This window comes from Prionailurus viverrinus, chromosome E3, assembly GCF_022837055.1.
Source record: "Prionailurus viverrinus isolate Anna chromosome E3, UM_Priviv_1.0, whole genome shotgun sequence".
Lineage (NCBI taxonomy): Eukaryota > Metazoa > Chordata > Mammalia > Carnivora > Felidae > Prionailurus > Prionailurus viverrinus.
Genome location: NC_062576.1, coordinates 30,069,170 through 30,093,011, shown reverse-complemented (window position 1 = coordinate 30,093,011; position 23,842 = coordinate 30,069,170). Strand labels below are relative to the sequence as shown.

General features: G+C 43.7%; 1 protein-coding gene across 8 annotated transcripts in view; it reads left to right on the top strand.

Annotated features, from left to right (window-relative positions):
• MRTFB (myocardin related transcription factor B) overlaps positions 1-20,175 on the top strand; it is a 190,895-nt gene extending 170,720 nt beyond the window's left edge. For all 8 annotated transcript variants that reach the window (XM_047838245.1, XM_047838249.1, XM_047838243.1 and 5 more), the window contains 2 exons: positions 16,441-16,501; positions 18,931-20,175. In XM_047838245.1, the coding sequence (XP_047694201.1) occupies positions 16,441-16,501; positions 18,931-19,463 (594 nt within the window). In that variant the 3' untranslated portion in view covers positions 19,464-20,175. The remainder of the gene's footprint in view (positions 1-16,440; positions 16,502-18,930) is intronic.
• The last annotated feature ends 3,667 nt before the right edge of the window (positions 20,176-23,842 follow it).

Here is a 23,842-nt window from a genome sequence, read left to right as displayed (position 1 = left end):
TTCTGCTTCAGGAAGTTCCTTTAACATTTCTTGTAAGGCCAGTTCAGTGGTGATGCACTCCTTTGACTTTTTTTGGCCTGGGCAACTCTTTATAAATTTCCCTCAATTCTGAATGCTGAGTAGAGTGTTCTTCGTTGTAGATTTTTTTTTCCTTTCACCACTTTGTACATATTACGCTGCTACCTTCTGTGAAGGTTTCTCCTGAGAAATCAGTGTATAGCTTCATGGTGTTTCCTTTATATGTAATTAGTTGCCTTTCTCTGTATCTTTAATTTTTGACGTTTTATTTTTTTTTTTTTTTCAACGTTTATTTTTGGGACAGAGAGAGACAGAGCATGAACGGGGGAGGGGCAGAGAGAGAGGGAGACACAGAATCGGAAACAGGCTCCAGGCTCTGAGCCATCAGCCCAGAGCCCAAAGCGGGGCTCGAACTCACGGACCGCGAGATAGTGACCTGGCTGAAGTCGGACGCTTAACCGACTGCGCCACCCAGGCGCCCCAATTTTTGACATGTTTTAAATGTGTACTTACTTTTGAGAGAGAGAGATAGAGTGAGAGCAGGGGAGGGACAGAATCTGAAACAGGCTCCAGGCTCTGAGCTGTCAGCACAGAGCCTGATGCGGGGATTGAACCCACAAACCATGAGATCATGACCTGAGCTGAGGTCCTACACTTAACGTCTGAGCCATGCAGGCATCCCTAAGTTTTGACATTTTAGTTATTATGTGGACTTCCTTAGGTTCATCTTGTTTGGAACTCTCCACCTTCCTGTACCTGGCTATCTGTTTCCTTCTCCAGGTTAGAGAAGTTTTCACCTATTTTTTCTTCAAAAAAGTTTTCTGGCCCTTTTTTTTCTCTCTTCTCCTTCAAGGAATTTATAATGCAAATGTCAGTATAGTTGTTGACCCAGAGGTCTCTTAACCTAACCTCATTTTTTTTTTTCTATTCTTCTTTTTGCTATTCAGTTTGGATGATTTCCACAGCACTGTCTTCCAGATAACTCACCTGTTCTTCTGCGTCCTCATCTGCTGCTGATTCCCTCTTGTGTATTTTTCAGTTCTGTTACTTTGTTCTTCAGCTTTGATTGGTTCTTTTTTTATATTTTCTGTCTCTTTGTTGAAGTTCTGAGTTCATCCATTCTTCTCTCAGATCCAGTGAACATCTTTTATGACCATTACTTTGAATTCTTTATCAGGTAGATTGCTTATCTCTGTTTCATGTAGTGCTTTTTCTGAGGTTTTATGTTGTTCTTTCATTTGGAACATATTACTCTGTCTCCTCATTTTGTCTGACTCTGTGTTTGTTTCTATGTATTAGGTAGCTTGGCTCCATCTCCTGGTCTTAAAAGTGGTGGCTTTGTGTAGAAGGCGTCCCTTACGGCCCAGTGACACAATCCAATCAGGTGATGCTCACCAGAACCATGCACTCGAGGGTGGTTTCTGTGTGGGCTGTTGTGACTGGGCCAAGACTTCTGTGGGTACACTGGTGGGCAGGGCTGGCCCCACCCTTCTACAGAACAAGCTGCCCACTTGGTGGGGCAGGGCAAGCGTCGTTAGCAAGACTGATGGACAGCGTCAGAGCTGGCTCCCACCAGTATTTACATTCATAGACAAATATCCCACAGATCTGTGCTCTTCCAGCACATGCCCTAAAAAGTAAATCTCCTTCGCATATACCCCAGACGCTTTCCAAACTGCTACTTCTGTGCTGGGTCTTAGACTAAGTGATATAATGCACTGGCCCTTTAAAAGCATAATCTCAGTTCCCTATAGTCTTCTGGCTCCTGCCCCACTGATTTTCAAAGCCAAAGATTATGGGGGTTCATGTCCCCATTGGAGATTCCCAAGGTTGGGGCTGCCCACTGTGGGGCTTCATCTCACTCCCACTTATGGGTGATAGGGATCACAGTGCCTGGGATTTGGTTTCTGACCACACCCCACCCCTCCTTCCCTTCTCCATGTGGCTTTCTTTTTATCTTTAGCTGTGGGAGAGGTTCTGTTAGTCTTCAGGTCATTTTCAGAGGGAGTTTCACTATATTTAGTTACACACTTCATGTGTCCATGGGAAGTGAGCTCAGGATCCACCTACTCTGCCATTTCCCATGCTTCTCCTTTAAATGCTACTTTAAATCAAAATACCACTCACTGTGAAGACTGCCAAACAATTTCGGCAGCTGTGTAACCTGCAATTCCTACTTACTCACAAATTCAGGGTTTGTCTTTTAACTTCTCCTTGGGGGGTGAGTCATGTTAAGGATAGATGTGATGGTAAGCCAGGGCATGTATTTTATACACGTTTCTCTTTTCTTCTCCTTATTTTTTTAAAGCCAAGTATAATTAACACATAGGTGTACAATATAGTGATCCAGTAAACCAGGTTCTCTGGTTGCTTTTTTTAAAAATTTACATCCATGTTAGTTAGCTTATAGTGCAATTTACGAGTCTAGTTGTTGTGTTTTTCTTTTTTAATTTACATCCAAGTTACATTTACATCCAGTTAGCATATGGTGCAATAATGATTTCAGGAGTAGAATCCAATGATTTATCCCCTACATGTTAACACCCAGTGCTCATCCCAGCAACTGTCCTCCTTAATGCCCCTTGCTCATTTAGCCCATCCCCCCCAACACCTCCAGCAACCCTCAGTTTGTTCTCTGTACTTAGGAGTATTATGTTTTGTCCCCCTCCCTGTCTTTATATTATTTTTACTTCCCTTCTGTTATGTTCATCTATATGAGTTACGTCATATGATGTTTGTCTTTCTCTGAATGACTAATTTTGCCTAGCATAATACCCTCTAGTTGCATCCATGTTGTTGCAAATGGCAAGATTTCTTTCTTTTTGATTGCCTAGTAATACTCCATTGTATATATATATACCACATCTTCTTTATCCATTCATCCATCAATGGACATTTGGGCTCTTTGCATACTTGGGCTATTTTTGATAGTGCTGCTATAAACATGGGGGGTGCACTTGCCCCTTCAAAACAGCACACCTGTATCCTTTAGATAAATACCTAATAGTGCAATTGCTGGGTCATAGGGTAGTTTTATTTTTAATTTTTTGAGGAACCTCCATACTGTTTTCCAGAATGGCTGCACCAGTTTGCATTCCTACCAGCAGTGCAAGAGGGTTTCTTTTTCTCCATCCACGGAAACATCTGTTGTTGCCTGAGTTGTTAGTGTTAGCCTTTCTGACAGGTGTGAGGAGGTATCTCATTGCGGTTTTGATTTGTATTTCCTTGATGATGAGTGATATGGAACATTTTTTTCTTGTGTAGGTTGGCCATCTAGATGTCTTCTTTGGAAAAGGGTGTGTTCGTGTCTTTTGCCCTTTCTTCACTGGATTCTTTGTTTTTTGGGTGTTGAGTTTGATAAGTTCTTTATAGATTTTGGATACTATTTATCTGATACGTCATTTGGAAATATCTTCTCACATTCCGTTGCTTGCCTTTTGGTTTTGCTGATTGTTTCTTTCGCCATGCAGAAGGTTTTTATCTTGATGAGGTCCCAGTAGTTCAAGAGGCTGGTTTTTATTGTCTCTTTTTCCTTTGTTTGTTTTATTTCTTAAATTCCACATATGAATGAAATTATTTGGTACTTGTCCGTCTCTGACTGACTTACCTCACTTAGCATTAGGGCTGCCAAATCCATCCATGTTGTAAATGGCAAGGTCTCATTCTTTTTTTGTGTGTGGCTGAGTAATATTCCATTGTGTATAATATACTACATCTTCTTTATCCATTCATCTGTCACTGGACACTTAGATTGCTTCCACCATTTGGCTGTTGTAATTAATACTGCAGTAAACATAGGGGCGCCTATCTCTTTTCAAATTAGTGTTTTGTTTTCTTTGGGCATATACCCAGTGCTGAGATTACTGGATCATATGGTAATTCTGTTTTTAATTTTTTAAGGAACTTCCATACTGTTTTCCACAGTTGCTGTACCAGTTTGCATTCCCATCAACAGTGCACAAGGGTTCCTCTTTCTTCACATCTTCGTCAACACTTGTTGTCTTGCGTTTTTGATTTCAGCCATCTCACAGGTGTAAAGTGGTGGCTCATTTTGGTTTTTGATTTGCATTTCCCTGATGATGAGGGATGTTGAGCATCTTTGTATGTGTCTGTTACCTGTCTGTATGTTTTCTTTGGAAAAATGCCTGTTCATGTCTTCTGCCCATTTTTAAAGATTTTTTTTTTCAACGTTTATTTATTTGGGGGACAGAGAGAGACAGAGCATGAACGGGGGAGGGGCAGAGAGAGAGGGAGACACAGAATCGGAAACAGGCTCCGGGCTCTGAGCCATCAGCCCAGAGCCTGACGCAGGGCTCGAACTCACGGACTGCGAGATCATGACCTGGCTGAAGTCGGACGCTTAACCGACTACGCCACCCAGGCGCCCCGTCTTCTGCCCATTTTTAACTGGATTGGGTTTTTCTTGGTATTGAATTATAGAAGTTCTTTGTATATTTTGGATATTAACCCCTTGTCAGATCATTTGCAAACATCTTCTCTCATTCAGTAGACTGCCTTTTTGTTTTGTTAATGGTTTCCTTTGCTGTGCAAAAGCTTTTTATCTTGGTGTAGTACCAAGAGCTTAATTTTGCTTTTGTTTCTCTTGGCAGAGGAGACATATATACAAAAATGTTTCTGTGGCTGATATCCCAAGAAATTATTACCTAAGTTTTCTTCTAGGACTTTGATGGTTTCAGGCCTCACATTTAAGTCACTTATCAATTTTGAGTTTATTTTTGTACCTGGTGTAAAGAAAGTGCTCCAGTTTCACTCTTTTGCATGTAGCTGTCCAGTTTTCCCAACACCATCTGTTGAAGAGACTATGTTTTCTTCTTTGTATATTCTCTTTTTCTTTGTTACAGATTAATTGGCCATAAAGGCATGTTTATTTCTGGACTGTTCTGTTCCATTGATCTATGTGTCTGTTTTTCTGCCAGTACAGTACTGTTCTGATTACCCTAGTTTTGTATCTTGAAAACTGGGATTGTGCTACCTCCAACTTTGTTCTTCCTCTTCCAGATTGCTTTGGCTATTTAGGGCCTTTGTGGTTCCATACAGCTTGTAGGATTGTTTGTTCTAGTTCTGTGGGAAATGTTGGTATTTTGATAGAGTTTGCATGAAATACGTAGATTGCTTTGGGTAGTGTGAACATTTTCACAATACTGGTTCTTCCAATCCATGGGCATGGGATGTCTTTCCATTTGTTTACGTCATTTTCAGTTTCTTTCATCAGTGTTTCATAGTTTCTAGACCACAGGTCTTTCACCTCCTTGGTTAAGTTTATTTGTGAGTATTCTATTCTTTTTGATACAGTTGTAAATGGGATTGTTTTCTTAATGCCTTTTTCTGTTACTTCATTATTAATATATAGAAATGCAATAGATTTCTATATATTAACTTTGTGTCTTGTGACTGCACTGAATTCATTATCAGTTCTAGTATTTTCTTTATATAGTATCATGCTCTCTGCAAATAGTAGAAGTTTTACTTCTTCCTTGCCACTTTGGACACCTTTTACTTCTTTTTCTTATCTGATTGCTGTGTATTCACATCCAGTACTGTGTTGAATAAACACGGTGAGAGTGGACATCCTTCACTTGCTCCTGATCTTAGAGGAAAAGCTGTTTCTCACTATCAAGTATGAGGTTACCTGTGGGTTTTTCCCATATACGGCCATTATGATGTTGATGTATGTTCCCTCTAAACTTACTTTGTTGAGAAGTTTTATCCTAAATGGATGTGACACTTCATCAAATGCTTTTCCTCCATCTATTGAGAAGATCATATGGTTTTTATTCTTTATCTTGTTAATGTGATGTATCATTCTTGATTGATTCATAAGTATTGAACCACCTTTGCATCTCAGGAATAAAAACCACTTGATCATGGTGAATGATCTTTTTAATGTATTGTTGAATTAGGTTTGCTAATAGTTTGGTGAGGATTTTTGCATCTATGTTTATCAGACATCATAGTAACTTATAGTTTTATTTTCTTTTTTTGTAGTGTCTTTATCTGGCTTTGGTATCAGGGCAATGCTGGACTTATAGAATGAATTTAGAAGCTTTCCTTCCTCTTCTATTTTGGATTAGTTTGAGAATAGATATTAACTCTTCTTTAAATGTTTGGTAGAATTCACTTGTGAAGCCATCTGGTCCTGGACTTCTGTTTGTTGGGAGTGTTTAGATTACTGATTCAATTTCTTTACTAGTAATCAGTCTGTTCCAATTTTCTATTTCTTTCTGATTCACTTTGGGAAAATGATATGTTTCTAGAAATTCATCCATTTCTTCTAGGCTGTCCAATTTGTTGGCATATAATCTTTCATAGTATTTCTTATATTCTTTTGTGTGTCTGTGGTGTTGGTTATTTCTCCTTCATTTCTGATTTTATTTTTTTGAGTCTTATTGTTTCTTTTTTGAGGAGTTTGGCTAAAAGTTGATCAATTTTGTTGGTCTTTTCAAAGAACCAGCTCCTGGCTTCATTGCTCCATCTGTTATTTGGGGGGGGGGGGGTGTTTGTTTTGTTTGTTTAGTCTATTTCATTGATTTCTGCTCTAATGTTTATTATTTCCTTCCTTATACTGGCCTGGGGCTTTGTTTTTTTTCTAGCTCCTTTAGGTTTAAGACTAGGTTGTTTGAGATTTTTCCTACTTCTTGAGGTAGGCCTGTATTGCTATAATCTTCCCTCTTAGAACAGCTTTTGCTGCATCCCAGAGATTTTGGACCGTTAGGTTTTCATTTTCATTTGTCTCCATTTATATTTTGTTTCCTTTTTGATTTCTTCTTTGATTTGTTGGTTGACCCATTCATTAAGTAGCATGTTCTTTCCATATTTTTTTTCTTGTAATTTTTAGTTTTATACCATTGTGGTTGGAAAAGATGCATGATAGGATTTCAGTCTTTTTTAATTTATTGAGACTTGTTTTGTCTAATATGTGATCTGTTCTGGAGAGTGTTCCATATGTACTTGAAAAGAATGTGTATTCTTTTGGTTTTGAATGAAATGGTCTGAATATATGTTAGGCCCATCTGGTCCAATGTGTCATTCAAAGCCACTGTTTCCATGTTTTTTGTCTGGATGATCTATCCATTGATGTAAGTGGGGTGTTAAAGTCCCCTACCCTTAGGTACTACTGTCAGTTTCTTCCTTTATGTCTAGTAATAGATGCTTTATGTATTTAGATTCTTCCATGATGGGTACGTAACTATATGTAATTGTTATATCCTCTTATTGGACTGTTCCCATTTCATTCTGTAGGGTCTTTGGTTTTAAAGTCTGTTTTATCTCATGTAAGTATTGCTGTGTCAGCTTGCTTTTTGCTTCCATTTGCATAATAATTATTTTTCTATCCCTGTACTTTTCAAAATGTGTCTTTAGTCTACAGTCAGTCTCTGGTAGGCAGCATATATTTCTTATCCATTCTGTCACCCTATGTCTTTTGATTGGAACATTTAATCCATTTACATTCAAGTAATTATTGATGGGTATATCTGCTTATTGCCATTTTGTTATTTGTTTTATGGTTTGTTTTCTAGTTCCTCTCTGTTCTTTTCCCCTTTTGCTGTCTTCCCTTGTGGTTTGGTGTCTTTCTTGAATCATATGCTTGGATTCCTTTCACTTTACTTTTTGCGTATCTATTACCGGTTTTTGATTTGTGGTTACCATTATGTTGATATATAACATCCTATGCATATGGCATAGGCATATATTAAGTTGATGGTTAAGTGTGCACCCAATCTAAAAGCACTAAATTTTTCCTCTTTCCCTCTGCATGTTTTATGTATATGCTGTCATACTTTACATCCTTTTGTGAATTACCTTGACTGATTTTTGTAGATATAATTGATTCTCCTGCTTTTGTGCTTTAACCTCCAAATTGGGTTTTTATAAGTGACTAATCTATGACTTTTCTTATGTTTGCATTTACCTGTGAAATTTTTTCCTTTCCTAATTTTCTTATTCCTGAACCTGGCCTTTTCTTTCCAAAGAATCCCCTTGAACATTTCTTGTAAGGCTGTTTTGGTGGTGATGAAGTCCTTTAAATTTTGTTTGACAAACTCTTCATCTCCTATTCTGAATGATACCGTTTGCTGGGTAGAGTATTCTTGGAGGTTTTTTTCCTTTCCACCCTTTGAATATATCATCCCACTCCCTTCTGGCCTGCAAGGTTTATGCTGGACACTGAGCCAGTAGCTATATGGGGTTTCCTTTGTACGTAACCATTTTCCTTTGCTGCTTTTATACTTCTTTGTCACCACTTTTTGCCATTTGAAATGTGTCTCAGTGTTTACCTTCTTGGGTCACCTTTTTTTTTTTTTTTTTTTTTTTTTTAATTTTTTTTTTTCAACGTTTATTTATTTTTGGGACAGAGAGAGACAGAGCATGAACGGGGGAGGGGCAGAGAGAGAGGGAGACACAGAATCGGAAACAGGCTCCAGGCTCTGAGCCATCAGCCCAGAGCCTGACGCGGGGCTCGAACTCCCGGACCGTGAGATCATGACCTGGCTGAAGTCGGACGCTTAACCGACTGCGCCACCCAGGCGTCCTATTGGGTCACCTTCTTTAGGGCGCACTATGCCTCCTAGATCTGGTTGTCTGTTTCCTTTTCCAGATTAGAGAAGTTTTTGGCTATTAATTTTTCAGATAAATTTGGGATCACAATAATTTGAATATTGTTATGGTTTGTTGTGTTGCTGATTCCCTTAACCTATTCTCATTTTTTATTTTGTTGTTGTTCAGCTTGGTTGCTTTCCATTACTCTGTCTTCCAGGTGACTGATCCATTCTTCTGCTTCCTCTGTGATTAAAAATACACAAGAGGGAATCAATTTCACTTATTGAGTTCTTAATCTCTGGTTCTTTTTTATATTTTGGGATACAGTCCACTGTCTCTTTATTTTGTCTAAACCTGTTTGTTTCTTTGTACTAGGAAAATCAGCTATGTCTCCTGCTTTTGAAAGTGGGGTCCTCATTAAGAAGAGGTCCTGTCGTACCCTGTAGTGCCATGTGCCTCGCTCACCAGAAGTAGTTGCTTCAGGGGGTCTCTTACGTGTGTTGCATGCACCCCACTGTTGTGGCTGAGCCACATTTGCCTTTAGTCCAGTTGGCTGCAGTGACCCAACTTTGCCTACTGTGGCAGGATTTCGTCTTTGTGCTGTTAAAGGGCCAGTCTGGGGCTGCCTTGGGCTTGTAGTTGGATCAGACCAGATCCCTGCCTTCAGCCCAAGTTGACAGGGCTATGGTTATACCAGCCTGCAGGGCACTCTCCCTGCTTTGTCCCTGAGAGCCTTTGACTGCCGGCCCTGCCCACTAATAAGAGCACCTGTCTGCCCCAAGCCTTCGTGTGTGCGGTTATCTTCCCATCTGCCCAGGGCAGGTTGGATGTTGTGAGTCCCCGAGAGAATGACAATCAGTATGTGGGGTTACCAAGGCAGGTGGAGAGTATTTGCGCTGGTTCCTACAAGTGTCGGGTGTCTAAACTTGGCAGGCGGGGGAAGAATGGTGCCCACCAGCTCTGTGGCTCTTGCAGAAGTCTGTCAAAGATCCCTGCCTCTCCAGCGCATGTTCTGAGATTAGTAAATACAAAATCAATCTGCTCCTTCTATGCTGTATCTCAGTGGGGTTGTTCGTTATGCTGGGTCTTTAAGGGTGGGGACTCGGTTTCCCATTGCCATCCCGCTCTCCCAGAGCTAAGCCCACCGATTGTTAAAGGACCCAGAGTTAAGGCCCATTGGTTTTCAACGTTTCCCAGTTCAGGTCCCCGATGTTTGGGGTGCCTGATGTGGGTGGGGTCTGCTCCCCTCCCTTCTCTGTGCTTCTGGTATCCCTCTCCTTTGTGGTCTGTCTCACCAGGAACTTGATTCCCTACTGCGTCTCTGCCCCCCCCCCCTCCTCTTTTCCATGTATGCTCCTACCATTACCCGTGCGAAGTCTGCTATGTCACTCTTGTACCCATGCGGCTGTCATCTGGCTTTGTCCGTGGGATCAGGTGAGCCGAGGGTCCTGGATTCCACCATCCTCCCAGAAGTCCTCTATGGGGCCCTCTTTCCTAAAGCTGCCATTCGTCAGGGGCATTCAGCTGATGGTCTTCCACCTGGCTGGCCATCGGGACTGCCCAGCCCCTACCTTACGTGTCTCCAGAACCCTCTGCTCCAGTCGGCCAGCTTATGCAAACCATTTTGCTAGTGTTTTGAGCAAGAGCACTCTGGAGGAGACCGACCTCCTCCTGACTTCACTGGGCGCTGATCCGTAGCCCAACCAGGTGCTCCTAGGCACGGTGCACCAGGCGTCCCCCTGTCCGCCGAGCCTTCCTCATTGCTCCCTATTGCAAGCCATGGGAAGAGAGTTCCCGTTGGTAAAGGCATCCGGCCCGCAGTGGGTGCCCAACAACAACCTTGTCATACCTTCCTCTAGACTTTGTCCTGGTCTCCTGGTCTCCCTCCCCCTCTAAACTAAAAGGTAAGTTTCGAGAAAGAACCCCTGCCTCACAGAGGATCCACACTTTGTGTAGCAAGCACCGAACAAGCCCGTCCCCTCAACCAGGCAATGAGCGGTCACCATGACCTACCCAGCCGCCTCAGCGGACAGCTGCAGAAATTGCTCGGTCCCAGGCCGCAGCATACAGTTCGGCATGCTCCCAGGGTGGCCTGCCTCCCGGGAAGTGCAATTACCATGTGCTTCTGACTGCTTAGTTCCAAAGGAACACAGTCCCTGTCGTTGAAAAGGTTTTCTTCAGTTCCACAGTCAGCAGGGGCCCTTATCTGTGAGGGGAGAACCAAATTTCAGAAATAGTTTTAAACATTTACAAAAAGAATGGGAACACACGGTGCTAGACTAGATGGTCCCCCCCATTAGTCCGTAAGAAGTGACACCTGTTCTCTCCACAGGAGAGCAGAGATGAAATGAAAGGCAAAGAGCTTAACTGCAATTGGTGAGAAAATTAATAGGTAGGACGCATCCTTCCAAACCCAGTTCTCATGTGTAGGTTCATATGTGCTGCTCACTTGATGCATGGAACAGCAGAGAAGGAACCTCACCTCCCTTTAACTAAAGACAGCTGACTGGAATCCCTGCCATGTTTGTCTCTGGTTATTGTTTACAGGCTAAGGGAACTCAGCTCTACATCACTGTCTGGTGTTCTTTATACACCGTTAAGCACCGAACTCCAGGCATGCTGAGGTTTTTAAAATACCTTCACTCAGACTTCCAATTTCACTATTGGCTAAGCAAGTCTTCCACAGATAACAGCTGTAAAGCCTGGTCTTAATACCAAGAGCACTAACATGAGGGCATTGAAGAGTGAATCGATGCAGCATATTCTGGTGAGGAGTCCAGACTCGGAGGAAGGGAGATAAAAGGCATGAATTCCCTCTTTTTGCTGCTTTTATTCTGGGATCAAGCTAAGTGGTGAGGTTACCCGTCGAAAAACCATAGCCTTTATGCCCTGGGAAGTCCGAGGGCTGAGTTGAGAGCAACCTAAAAGGAAAGGAACAAGTGGGGAAGATCCCCAAATTCTGTCTGTATCTCCAGCTGACTCCTAAGCCACATAGACATTGGGTGGTCATGGGAGCAGACTAAAGATAAGATGTGAGCTGTGACTGACCTTCCAAATGTTTCTTGGGCAGAAGTTCCAAGTCCAGCCAAGTTGACTGCATGCTAAAACAAAAGAAACCACTCATCTGAGAAAAGTAACAGAATAGAGTCTCCACTATGTGATATTCATAGCCATTCACCACATGCAGTATAGAAATGAGGAAGAAAATGCAACCCTTTCTGAACGGCAAAAGGCAGTGAATTAAGAGCAACTCCAGCTAATCCAAGTATTAGAATTTGCAAATAAGGCTGTTAAAATAGCTATTACAGCTATCAGTGATGTAAAGGAAAATGTACTTGCAATGAATGAAAAAATAGAAAATACAGAAATGATTTTTTTTAATGAAATGGAAATAATAAAACTAAAAAATATGGGGCACCTGGGTAGCTCAGTCAGTTAATCTTCTGACTTCAGCTCAGCTCACCATCTAGCAGATCATGAGTTTGAGCCCTGCATCAGGCTCTCTGCTGTGAGCACAGAGCCCATGGTGGATCTCTCTCTTTGTCCCTTCCCCACTCCTTCTCTCACTCTCTCTCTCAAAAATAAACATCTTAAAAATAAAACTAAAAAATACATGATCTAGAATGAAAGAGGTGCCTGAGTGGCTCAGTTAAGTGTCCGACTCTTGATTTTTGCTCAGGTCATGATCTCAGTTTGTCGGATTCAGCTGACAGCACAGAGCCTGCTTGGGATTCTCCTCCTCTCTCTGTGCCCCTCCCCCTGCTTCTGCACGTGCTCTCTCTTTCACAAAATAAACACTGAAAAAATAATAAAGTGAAAAAAGTTAGAGATGGCCTTAACAGAATGGAGATGACAGGTAAAAAGACAGTGAACTTGAAGACAGCTGAATAGAATTTATCAAAATGTGAGTAAGAGAGAAAAGATTTTATTTTTAAGGCGAACAGAACCTCAGAGACCTGTTGTTTAATATCAGACAGTCTGAGATGGGTATGATAGGATTCCGAGAAGAGAATGAAGCAGGCCAAATATTTTAAGAAATAATAGTCAAGGGGCACCTGGGTGGCTCACTTAAGTGTCTTTGGTTCAGGTCATGATCTCAAGGTTCCTGAGTTTGAGCCCTGAGTTGGGCTCTGCACTAACAGTGTGGAGCCTGTTTGCAATTCTCTGTCTCTCCCCCAGTCTCTCTCTCAAAATAAATATATAGGGGCACCTGGGTGGTTCAGTCCAGTGAGCATCCAACTTCGGCTCAGGTCATGATCTCATGGTTCATGGGTTTAAGCCCCGCGTCAGGCTCTGTGCTGATAGCTCGGAGCCTGGAGCCTGCTTCAGATTCTGTGTCTTCCTGTCTCTGCCCCTCCCCCGCTCACACTCTCTCTCCCTCTCAAAAATAAATAAACATAAAAAAATTTTTTTTAAAAAAAGAATCCAGTTTTTCACAAATATGATGAAAGACAAGTTTGTAACTTTCAGATGCTAACTGAACATCAAGCAGGGTAAATAGAAGGCCTCATCATATCATAGTCAAATTACTGAAAGCCAGAGTTAAAGAGCAAATCTTGAAAGTGCCAAAAAAAAGCAGTACAATGCACACAGGGTAACAACTATTTGTTTTATGATCGAGTTTTCATCAGAAACTGCTGAAGTAAGAAAATACCCAAGAAAAGTTCTTAGTGGGGAACAGGAAGGAGAGAGGGACTGTCAAACTAGAATTCTGTATCAAGTAGAAATACTCTTTAAGAATAAAAGTGAACTAAAGATATTTTCAGATAAAAATTAAGAACTCATCATCGGGGCGCCTGGGTGGCGTAGTCGGTTAAGCGTCCGACTTCAGCCAGGTCAAGATCTCGCGGTCTGCGAGTTCGAGCCCCGCGTCGGGCTCTGGGCTGATGGCTCAGAGCCTGGAGCCTGTTTCCGATTCTGTGTCTCCCTCTCTCTCTGCCCCTCCCCCGTTCATGCTCTGTCTCTCTCTGTCCCAAAAATAAATAAACGTTGAAAAAAAATAAATAAAAAAAAAAATTCATCATCAGAAAACCTGCACTATAAAAAATAACATTGTAAAGGGGTTTATAAAATATATAGATTTAACACTTAAAAATATCAATAACGGATGGTCGAAGTGGATCTAGATGTTGACCAGGGTTTTATATCTTGTGTACAATGCTACAACATTAAGTAACCTACAAAACATGAAGGCTGTATATTGCATGCCCATACAACTAAAGAAGTACAGCTATTACAAAATAGAAACATTTAGTTAGAATTCCAAAAATAAATGAATATGTATTTTTAAAACACAAGAAAGGAGGAACACCACCACCACCAAGAAAAATAGGGCAAATCAAAACAAAATGGTAAACCCACACTTAATCCTATCACTGATTATGCAAGACACAGAAATGGAGTAAACAAGACAATTAAAATGCAGAAATTATCAGAATGACTAAAAAACAGACCCAACCTAACCAAACGCCCTGCAGTGGTTTCAAGAGATTTCTGGGTTGTTTTTTTTTTTTTGACATTTCTCCCTAAGTGACTCACTTCTAATACAAGTGGTTGAAGCCATGGTGTTTGACTTCTGATACTAGTTCATAAAAGGCATCCTCCTCCTGCCTTGCCTGCTCTCTTTTGGATGCTGGCTCTGGGGAAAGCCAGCTGTCATGTGGACAGTCCTCCAGCACTCTGGAGAGGCCCGTGCGATGGGAAACTGAGCACCACCACCCCCCCACCCCCCCCCCCCCCCCCGTCAACAACCAGCACCAACCTGCTAGTCATATAGTGAACCATCTTTACAATAGTACTCTCCAGCCAAGCTGGAAGATGGCTGTAGCCTGGCCACCATGTTGACTGCACGCCCATGGAGGTGCCCTCACCAGAACTGCCCACCTCAACTATTCCTAAATTCCTGACCCACAGAAAATGGGAGATAACAACTCTATAGCATCTGAAGCCAGTAAACTTGGAAGAATGTGTAATACAGCAACGTGTAACTAATGTATACATCAGTGAGAGGCATACTTTTTTTTTTGGTTGATAAAAATAAGATAGTAACTAAAATTTCTTAGTTTTTGTTTAAATTCCAGTTAGCGGGGCACCTCGGTGGTGGCTCAGTTGGTTAAATCACTGACTTCTGCTCAGGTCATGATCTCACAGTTCATGAGTTTGAGCCCCACATCCTGTCACTGCAGAGCCTGCTTCCGACTCTGTCTCCCTGTCTCTCTCTCAGAAACAAATCAACATTAAAAAAAAAAAAAAATAAGGGGCGCCTGGGTGGCTCAGTCGGTTACACGTCTAACTTTGGTTCAGGTCATGATCTCGCGATCCGTGAGTTCAAGCCCCATGTCAGGCTCTGTTGCTGACAGCTCGGAGCCTGGAGCCTGCTTTGGATTCTGTGTCTCTCTCTGTGCCCCTCCCCTGCTCACACTCTGTCTGTCTCTCTCGAAAATAAATAAACATTAAAAAAAAAAAAAATAAGTTCCAGTTAACATACAGTGAAATATAGTTTCAGGTGTACAGTATAGTAATTCAGCACTTCGTACATTACCCTGTGCTCATCACAAGTGCCCTCCTTCATCCCCATCACCTATTTAATCCATCATCCACCCACCTCTCTTCTGGTAACTATCAGTTTTGTTTTCTATAGTTCAGAGTCTGTTTCTTGGTGTGAAGAGGCATACTTTTTTTTTTAATAATTTATTATCACTTTAGCTAACTTACAGGGTAACCGTGTATGTTACAGTGTAGGTTGGCCTCAGGAGTAGAGTCCCATGATTCATCACTTACATACAACACCCAGTGCTCATCCCAACAAGTGCCCTCCTCAATGCCCATCACCCATTTTCCCCACCCTCCCCAACTCCCCATCCCCATCAACCCTCAGTTTCTTCTCTGTATTTAAGAGTCTCTTATGGTTTGCCACCCTGTCTTTCTTATTTTTCCTTCCCTTCCCCTATGGTCTTCTATTAAGTTTCTCAAATTCCACCTAGGAGTGAAAACATAGGGTATTTTTCTTTCTCTAACTTACTGCACTTAGCATAGTACCCCCTCAAGTTCCATCCATGTTGTTGCAAATGGCAAGAGTTCATTCTTTTTGAACGCCAAGCGGCATTCCATTGTAAATATATACCACATCTTCTTGATCCATTCATCAGCTGATGGACATCTGCATTTTTTCCATAACTGAGCTATTGTTGATAGTACACCTTTCAACATTGGGGTACATGTGCCCCTGTGAGTCAGCACTCCTGTATCCTTTGGATAAATTCCTAGTGGTGATATTGCTGGGTCACAGAGTAATGCTATTTTTAATTTGTTGAGGAACTTCCACACTGTTTTCCACAGTGGGTACACCAGTTTGCATTTCCACCAATAGTGCGAGAGGGTTCCCCTTTTTCCGCATCCTCACCAACATCCGTTGTTTCCTGAGTTGTTACTGTTAGCCACTCTCACTGGTGTGGAATGGCATCTCAATGTGGTTTTGATTTGTATTTTCCTGATGATGAGTGATGTTGAGCATCCTTTCATGTGTCTCTTGGCCATGTGGACATCTACTTTGGAAAAGTGTCTATTCGTGTCTTCTGCCCATTTCTTCACTGGATTTTCGGGTGTTGAGTTAGTAGGTTCTTTATAGATTTTTGATAATAACCCTTTGTCCAGTATGTAATTTGCAAATATTTTTTCCCATTCTGTCTATTGCCTTTTAGTTTTGTTGATTGTTTCCTTAGCTGTGCAGAAGCTGTTTATTTTTTTTTTTAATCTATATTTTTGAGAGAGAAAGCCTGAATGGGGGAAAGGGGTCCCTTAATGCTCCCAACTGTTAATGCTTCTGGGTCCGCATGAAAGAAAGCTAATTTATATTCTTTGTTGTAGATTTCCAGTGCACACAGTCAGCAGATGGACGACCTCTTTGATATACTTATCAAGAGTGGAGGTAGGTTACAAGTCACATCAGAACCCACCAGAGTCACCTTTTATGACAAGGTTTTGAATATTTTCCTTTAGAGCTCATGGCATATCTTTGAGTAGCGAGAAACATATTTTTCTAATTCCAACTATATTTACTGTCTTAAATCTGTTAAATTAGGACACTAAAACTTATAAAATGGAGGAAAAACCATTGTTTCAGCTTAAAACAATAACGTAATGTTAGTTTTATCCATAGATCTCTGCCTTTTGAAAATAACAGACCATCTCAAAAATAGCAAAAGAGAGCCGAATTTAAATTCCACACTGAAAAATTTTAAAACATGTTCCCTATGTATGTCACTGTGATGGGATAAAAGTGCTCTACTTACTTCACACATGAATTCTGTAACAACCACGGGTTACCTAGCTCAGACTGTAGTGACTTTATTAGAATTCAAAGGCAATTTTGAAGCACTTTCTACATATAATTGAAAATCTTAGACTTTATAGTGTATCATCTTAAAAGGAGATAAGGGGGGCCACCTAGGTGACCCAGTTGGTTAAGCTTCCAACTCTTGGCTTCGGCTCAGGTTGTGATCTCACAGTTTGTGAGTCTGAGCCCTGCATCAGGCTCTGCGCTGACAGCTCCGAGCCTGCTTGGCATCTCTCTCTCCCCCTCCCCCACTCATGCTGTCTCGGTCTCTCTCAAAATAAACTTAAAAAAAATTTTTTTTTAAAAAGAGACAAGGGATGTTAACCACACACAAAAGAAATCAAGGGTATGTCAACCTCCGCAAACCTATCTTTCAAAACAAATATAAAAAAATTCAACAAATACTGTTTGGGAATAAAGTATTCTTAAATTACCTTGGTGAAAGGAGTTTTAATCACTTTTTTAAACAGGGATCAAAATTTCCCCATTCATAGCAGCTTATATCCCTAAATAGCATAACTATTTGCTTTTGAAGACACAGGAAATTCTTGATGTTTGACTATAGTTCTACTTGTGCAAATAGATTTTTTTCTTTTCCTAAGAACTATACTGGCATCACAAAGTAATTTAAACTCATTGTATATCTACACCATGGAGATAAAAGAAATAGACATTTCATGGCCATGATTTCAGGATATTTTTAATGGGTTTTGTTTTTTTTTTTTTTTGCCAAATCTGGTGAAAATAAAGATTTTTTTATATGATTAGAAAGAATAATTTTTACAGCCTAAATTTGGAAATTAAGATGTGACAAAGTCATCAAATGAGTTATTTCCTACAACGCATGATTTTTTTTTTTTTTAATGGCAAAGAATCCACTGAGTATGTTATTTTATCCTGTTGTAAACCACGGCCAGTAATCATGAGAACAGAGATTTAAATAGTTGATTATGAGCCTGGTTACTGAGATCGCACTGTCAGCTTTCAGAACAATTCTAGGGACGACTACAGGAAGTGAGAAACCACAGACCGTCCTAGAGTTGCACAGTCAGCACACACGGTTGACAGTCCCCAAGCAGGAGTCAGCCTGTGGGTTCTTTCCCTTATTAAGCATCCCGGCCTTTGAGCTCTGACAGCTGTTACTAAATCCACCCTTCCTGGCGTGTCTGCATACGAACGAAACCAATCAGATACCCTAAGAAAGTAAGAAAAGATACTTTATTCAAGTAAATGTATCTATAGCAACACTGCAATCTAATGCAAATGGTGGTAATTTTCTACTTGATCCAGCAAGGAGGAACACATATTTAGTGCTTATTAAGACATTTGCCAGATCTTCAAGATTTTGTATAAATTCAGAAAACAAGACAAAAAAGGCAGAAAAGTAAGGTGACCCATCTTAAAGAAGAGGGTCCAAGGAGCCGTGTGTTAGCTATAATTCATAAATAAAAGATGGTGGGCATCGCATCTCTTTCGAACTTTATACAGAACGTATATAGTTCAACTATAATGACAGTAGGAAAAAGAATATAGTTAGAGCTTTCAGGATATTAAGAATGTACTTCATGGCTGCACAAACTGGGAACACAGTTGTGACATTAAGGTTCACTTTAAGGGTGGTTGCTGCTGTGACGGCAGATCCATGGTATCGGACAAGACATGAACCCTGTCTGAAGCCTGAAGTACCTGGGAACCAGGACCCAAAGATCAAATTATCAATTAAATGTAACCATCAGCTCCTCCCTGGTGCCATATCACTGCTTGTCATGCTTACTGCTCTTAAGTAACAAGACTAGAAAGCATATCAGAATGTTATAACCTGAAAATGTTTATTCAGCTAAAAAGAGCCATCATCCTACAGGCGATCAAGGACTCTATCTGACCAATAGCATTCTCTTCCTACCCCTAAGACGGACTGTGTAGAAGTCCTCACAAAATAGCAAAAGAACTGTCCTAATTCATAAAAATGTTTAAATAGTATCACGTCCTTACTTACTAATCACTTCAATTATTTTACACAGAGATTTCCCTCCCTATAAAAGAAGAGCCTTCTCCCATTTCCAAAATGAGACCAGTGACAGCCAGCATCACCACAATGCCAGTCAACACAGTGGTGTCCCGGCCCCCGCCCCAAGTCCAAATGGCACCACCCGTCTCCTTAGAACCCCTGAGCAGTTTATCTGCCAGCTTAGAGAACCAGCTAGAAGCTTTCTTGGATGGAACTTTACCTTCGGCCAACGAAATTGTTCCCCTGCAAAGCAGCAGTGAAGACAGAGAGCCCTTCTCTCTGATCGAGGACCTCCAAAATGACTTGCTGAGTCACTCAAGTGTGCTGGACCATTCACACTCACCCATGGAGACTTCTGAAGCCCAGTTTGCTGCAAGTACCCCCTGTCTGTCACTTGACCTCTCTGACTCAAACTTAGACAACATGGAGTGGCTGGACATTACCATGCCCAACACGTCGGGACTCACTCCCCTCAGCGCCACCGCTCCCAGCATGTTCTCCACTGACTTTCTAGATCCACAAGACCTGCCGTTGCCATGGGACTAACATCACAGATTTCTCGTCCGAGTTCCTGACGTCTAAGAAGATGAAGATCGTTCTGAAGAGGGCAGTTTTTAGAGACAGATCCATAGCGGCGTTGTTGCAATTAAAATACGTTGTCATAGAAAGGGTGGCTAGATGGTCACAGCCTGGAAACCAAGTGTGAAAACATGTCATTGCATCCGGCGGTGAATTTCTACAATTTAACATAGCACGGGGCCTTCTGAAAAAATCGCTGGTCAAAGAAGACTCATTCGTTTTTCCAGACTTCAGTAAAGAATGCAGAGTACCTTTAGATAAAGACATGACAGAGAGTGACGTGTGCAGGATAACTACATGAGGGTTCTCCGTCAACTACATTTAAACCTCTGTGGTCGCTTTAAAGACCCCAAATAGAAGGCAGACGGCTCCACTCACAAGAGGATGCCAGTTGAGGGAGGTGAGAGGTCACTGCACGTGGTGTTTCCTAGAAATGGCCTGAGCCTGGTCAGGCAGCACAGGCAGTGGAGAGAGAGCGCCAGCCAGTTCCGGGACAGCTTCCAGCTGAAGATTTTCGGTTCCATTCAGAAACCAACATAATTTTTTGTGTGTTGTAGTTTATTTTGTGGTTTGGGGAATCTTACTTTAGATTCCCAAATTTCAATTCAAATGGATGATCTTTCACCATCACCAGACAATGTAAAAAAAAACAAAAAAAAAAACAAAAAAAAACAAAAACGGTCATAAACCACTGTACAAAGTCCACATATAATGAATGATAACACTGAAAATTCTATTAGCAACCCTCAGGGTTGATCAGATTGATTTTCATGTGTATATTAGACACTTGTATGTACACTCTCACATGTGGTATGTACAGCCTACACTGGGGTAAGGGAGTGGGTAGCCAGCGGTTCTACTTGTTTTAATAACTCGGATATTTCTAGAGTACTTGAGCCATGTGTATTTCTGTATTTAAGGAAAAGCTGACTGATTTCAGGTAACCAGACCCATCTCAAAGAACCCAGGAGGCCCCAGTGTGAACGGTCCTCCTGAGCTGGTGAGTTGCAAAGAGAGGGCAGGGGAGAAGGCTGTCGTCAGCCGGGACATTCCTGCAGCGGCTCCGAGTTACACTCTCACCAGGCTGGCCGCCAGGCCCCAGCTCTGGCCGCCTCTCCTGTCGCTTTTCCCTGCCTGTCATTTTATAGGCTTGTAACTGGATGTCATACCCGAGTTCTCGCTATATTATCAGGCCGAAGATTGAAAAACTGGAGGTTTTAGTTTTTTTTACATAGAAGTCATGTTTGTTGAGTAGTTTCTGAAGAGTTTTCTAAAATGCCAACGATCACAGGACTTCCAAAGTTAGGTCAAGCTAGTCATTTAAGTATACGATAAAATGTAAATAACTGAAGAAAAACCCTGCAATCTACCAAAAAGCGTGAAGGTGTTTGTTAAATACCATTGTCATGCTCTACGCCTCGCTTTGTGTGAACCCGAGGGTCAGGTTGATCTCTCTGGGTCGTGAGGTGGTGATATCCCCACAGTGACGTGGGAAGAGCCAGCCTGACCCACTGTCTGGAAAGAACTGGGGAGCCACTGCCGGGTTTGCGTTCTGCCGCAGAGCCGACCTCCTTTCAGATTTTTATTTTGGTTTCTCGATCTTACTACATGCAAGGAAAGTTTGTTTTTCCCGTATCCGGTCGCCCCGCACACTGCAGCCCTCTGTGAGGTGGCGCTTCCCAAGTTGAAAGCACTTCTGAGTGGTTCCAGGCAGAAGCGGTTATGCTCAGTGTGGTCTCAGTGAGTAGTTGAGATGGCGAGGAACTGGCAGGCCGGCGCACGCAATCTAGAAACTTCGAAGCAGGATGTACCCGTGAGCAAGGGCGGGGGCGCCAGCCGCCCTCTGGGGACGCAGGGCCCGTTCGCTCTGGCAGGCCCTTCCTCCTCTCAGGGGAGGTCGAGGCTCGGGGCTTCGCTCAGATTGAAACGAGGCTTACGAGGTTGGCACCCGGCATCGTGGGACTGCAGGGGGCCGCGGCGCCGCCTCGTGCCGCGGCGCCACCTTGTGCCCCGGCCCCGCCGCCCGCTCCGCCCCCTCCCCCCCCCCCCCTGCTTCCGTCACCCTGAGCCGCGCGCACACGGGGTGTCCCAGCCCTCAGCAGTCCTCTTCGCTCTCGTCAAACAGGGTTTGAAACACGCCCCAGGAAGGCCGCTCTCCGAAATACAGCCGCGGCGGCGCGGAGAAGGCCGTCTCCCCAGCCTGCTCTCTGCCCGCCACGCACCGCGAAGGTGCCCGCTTCACACGTGCGTTCTCGCCGTCACGTGCAGGGCTTCCTCGGAAGGGAAGGCGAGGAGGCTCCCGTTCGGGGCTCCGCCGGCCTCCCGCTCGCACCATTCCTTCGGGGCCCGGCCAGGGGGGCGAGCCCGGCGTCCGTGCCGTGGGGGCGGCCGCCCGGGGTCCCCGCTCCACGTTCTAGGTTAGAGGGAGGACACGGAGCGTGGGCAGCGTGTGACGAGACCAAAGAGGACACGGAAACGAGGCCCCTGACCTGAGTCTGTGGACGCGATGCGAAGCGCGACGGGAAGGCCGTGCAGTCCAGAGGACTACTGTTACTGTCCGAGGGGAGGTCTCACGGCCATCGAAGCCCAGGGCAGGGTGGCGGCGGACGTTCGGCGTGAACGCCTGTAGCGTAGACGTCGTGCGTAGCGTCGTGCGTCATGCGTCGTCTTGCAGACTGCAATTGGCCAAGGAAACGGCCGGCTCCGGGACGTACGCGTTTCCTCACATCCACGCTTCCTTCCCTAAATGTTCCTGAAACACGACAGAACCAAGCTTGCCTTTGGAGTGTACGCAGTTCTTTCTTGGTCACGTCACTGGGCGGCCGGACGAACAGAAAGTGACACCGAAGCGTCTCCAGCCTTTGGAAGCCCAGGGGCACGTGGGCACCTTGTCCATCTCCGCAAAGCGCGTCTAGGGAGCCGCTGCAGGCGGGTCGTTGGTGGTTCACGTTCTAGCATTCTCCTGAATCGTGCAATCTACTGTACAGTGTTTGCCACCTATTTGGACAAAGACACGGTCTCAATTCGTCGGATTTCTTGCTCGGATGCTTTGTGTTTCATAGGACTATTTTTATAGCGCTAGAGAGATCTCATTTCAGTTCCCTTTCTAAACTGCACGGTTCTGTGACCCACGTAACTGAGGCTGGAGGAGGTGCGGTTTTGGAACAGGGGCGAAGGTAGCCTGGTGTTGCCTCCCAGCTGCCGCCTCCTGAAAGCAAAGTCATGGTAATAAGATAGCACCACGGAACTGTGCAGTCAGCGTATCGGCGGCGTGTTGCCCATCCTGTCACCAAAGTTGACTCAGGCTTCCTCTGTCCTTTCAACCCCAATCATTCCAGGCCACACGGCTCTCTTCAGAGCCCTTTCAGAATTCCTAGGCGGAAAGCAGCCACAGGAGCTGGCCAAGCAGCCGTCCCCGCAAGTGATGGGACAGTCCCTCTAGTCTGCCAACACACTGGGCCACAGAGAAGCGGTGAAGGCAGTGGGCCCGCCTGGCCTCATTGGGCTCCTGCCTGCGGTGGGGCAGGGGGAGGCTGTGGCACCACCAGGGACTTGTTAGAGAAGTTCGGGGAGAACAGCTGTCCAGTGTCTACCAACAGAGCAACACAGGCCATTTATCCAGATCCACAAGTAACCCTCCATTTTCCGCCATCCGGCCCTGCCGACGTGTGCAGGCTGGCTCCTGGCGCCAGAGAGGGCTACCACACAAACTGTCCACCACCCTGGAGGTCACGCAGCCCACACCGTCAAAGAACATTAAGTGGAAGGTCAGGTTTATCAGGGAGCACAGCTTACAAGTGCAGAGATGCGGATTGGGAGAGCATCCTACCTGCGCATCAGCCCATCCTCTGAGTGGTTTCAGTCAAAACTGGAAAATCACCAGAAGCAGTAATTCTCTGTCCTGGTCCCCACCCTCGCTCACTCACCGTCCGTCTGGGCTGCCTTTCTCATGTGTGAAGTGACTGCCCGCATGACACCCAAGAGGGGTCTGTGTCTTCCCCACTCCCCCTGGCCAACCTGCCTGCAGAGCTGATTCGAAGCCCACGCTTCATAAAGCTGCACGTTTACAGAGTGCTCATCACCCCCCCCCCCCGCCCCCCCACTACACACTGCTCTGCTAGTTACCAGCCAGAAAGGTCACGATTCTGTGACACGAGGATGGCGGTCTCAGACCAAAGGTGCTGTCTGGAATCAAAACAGGCCACTGGCGATTATCAGCACAGCTGTTGTGTTGAACAGAGCTTTGTGCCAACTACTAAGACAAAGCTTTAACCCAGTTCACAGAATCACCGAGACTTGTAACAGTTACCTCTCTACATGATGCTGTAAGGAGACTTGCTAACTTG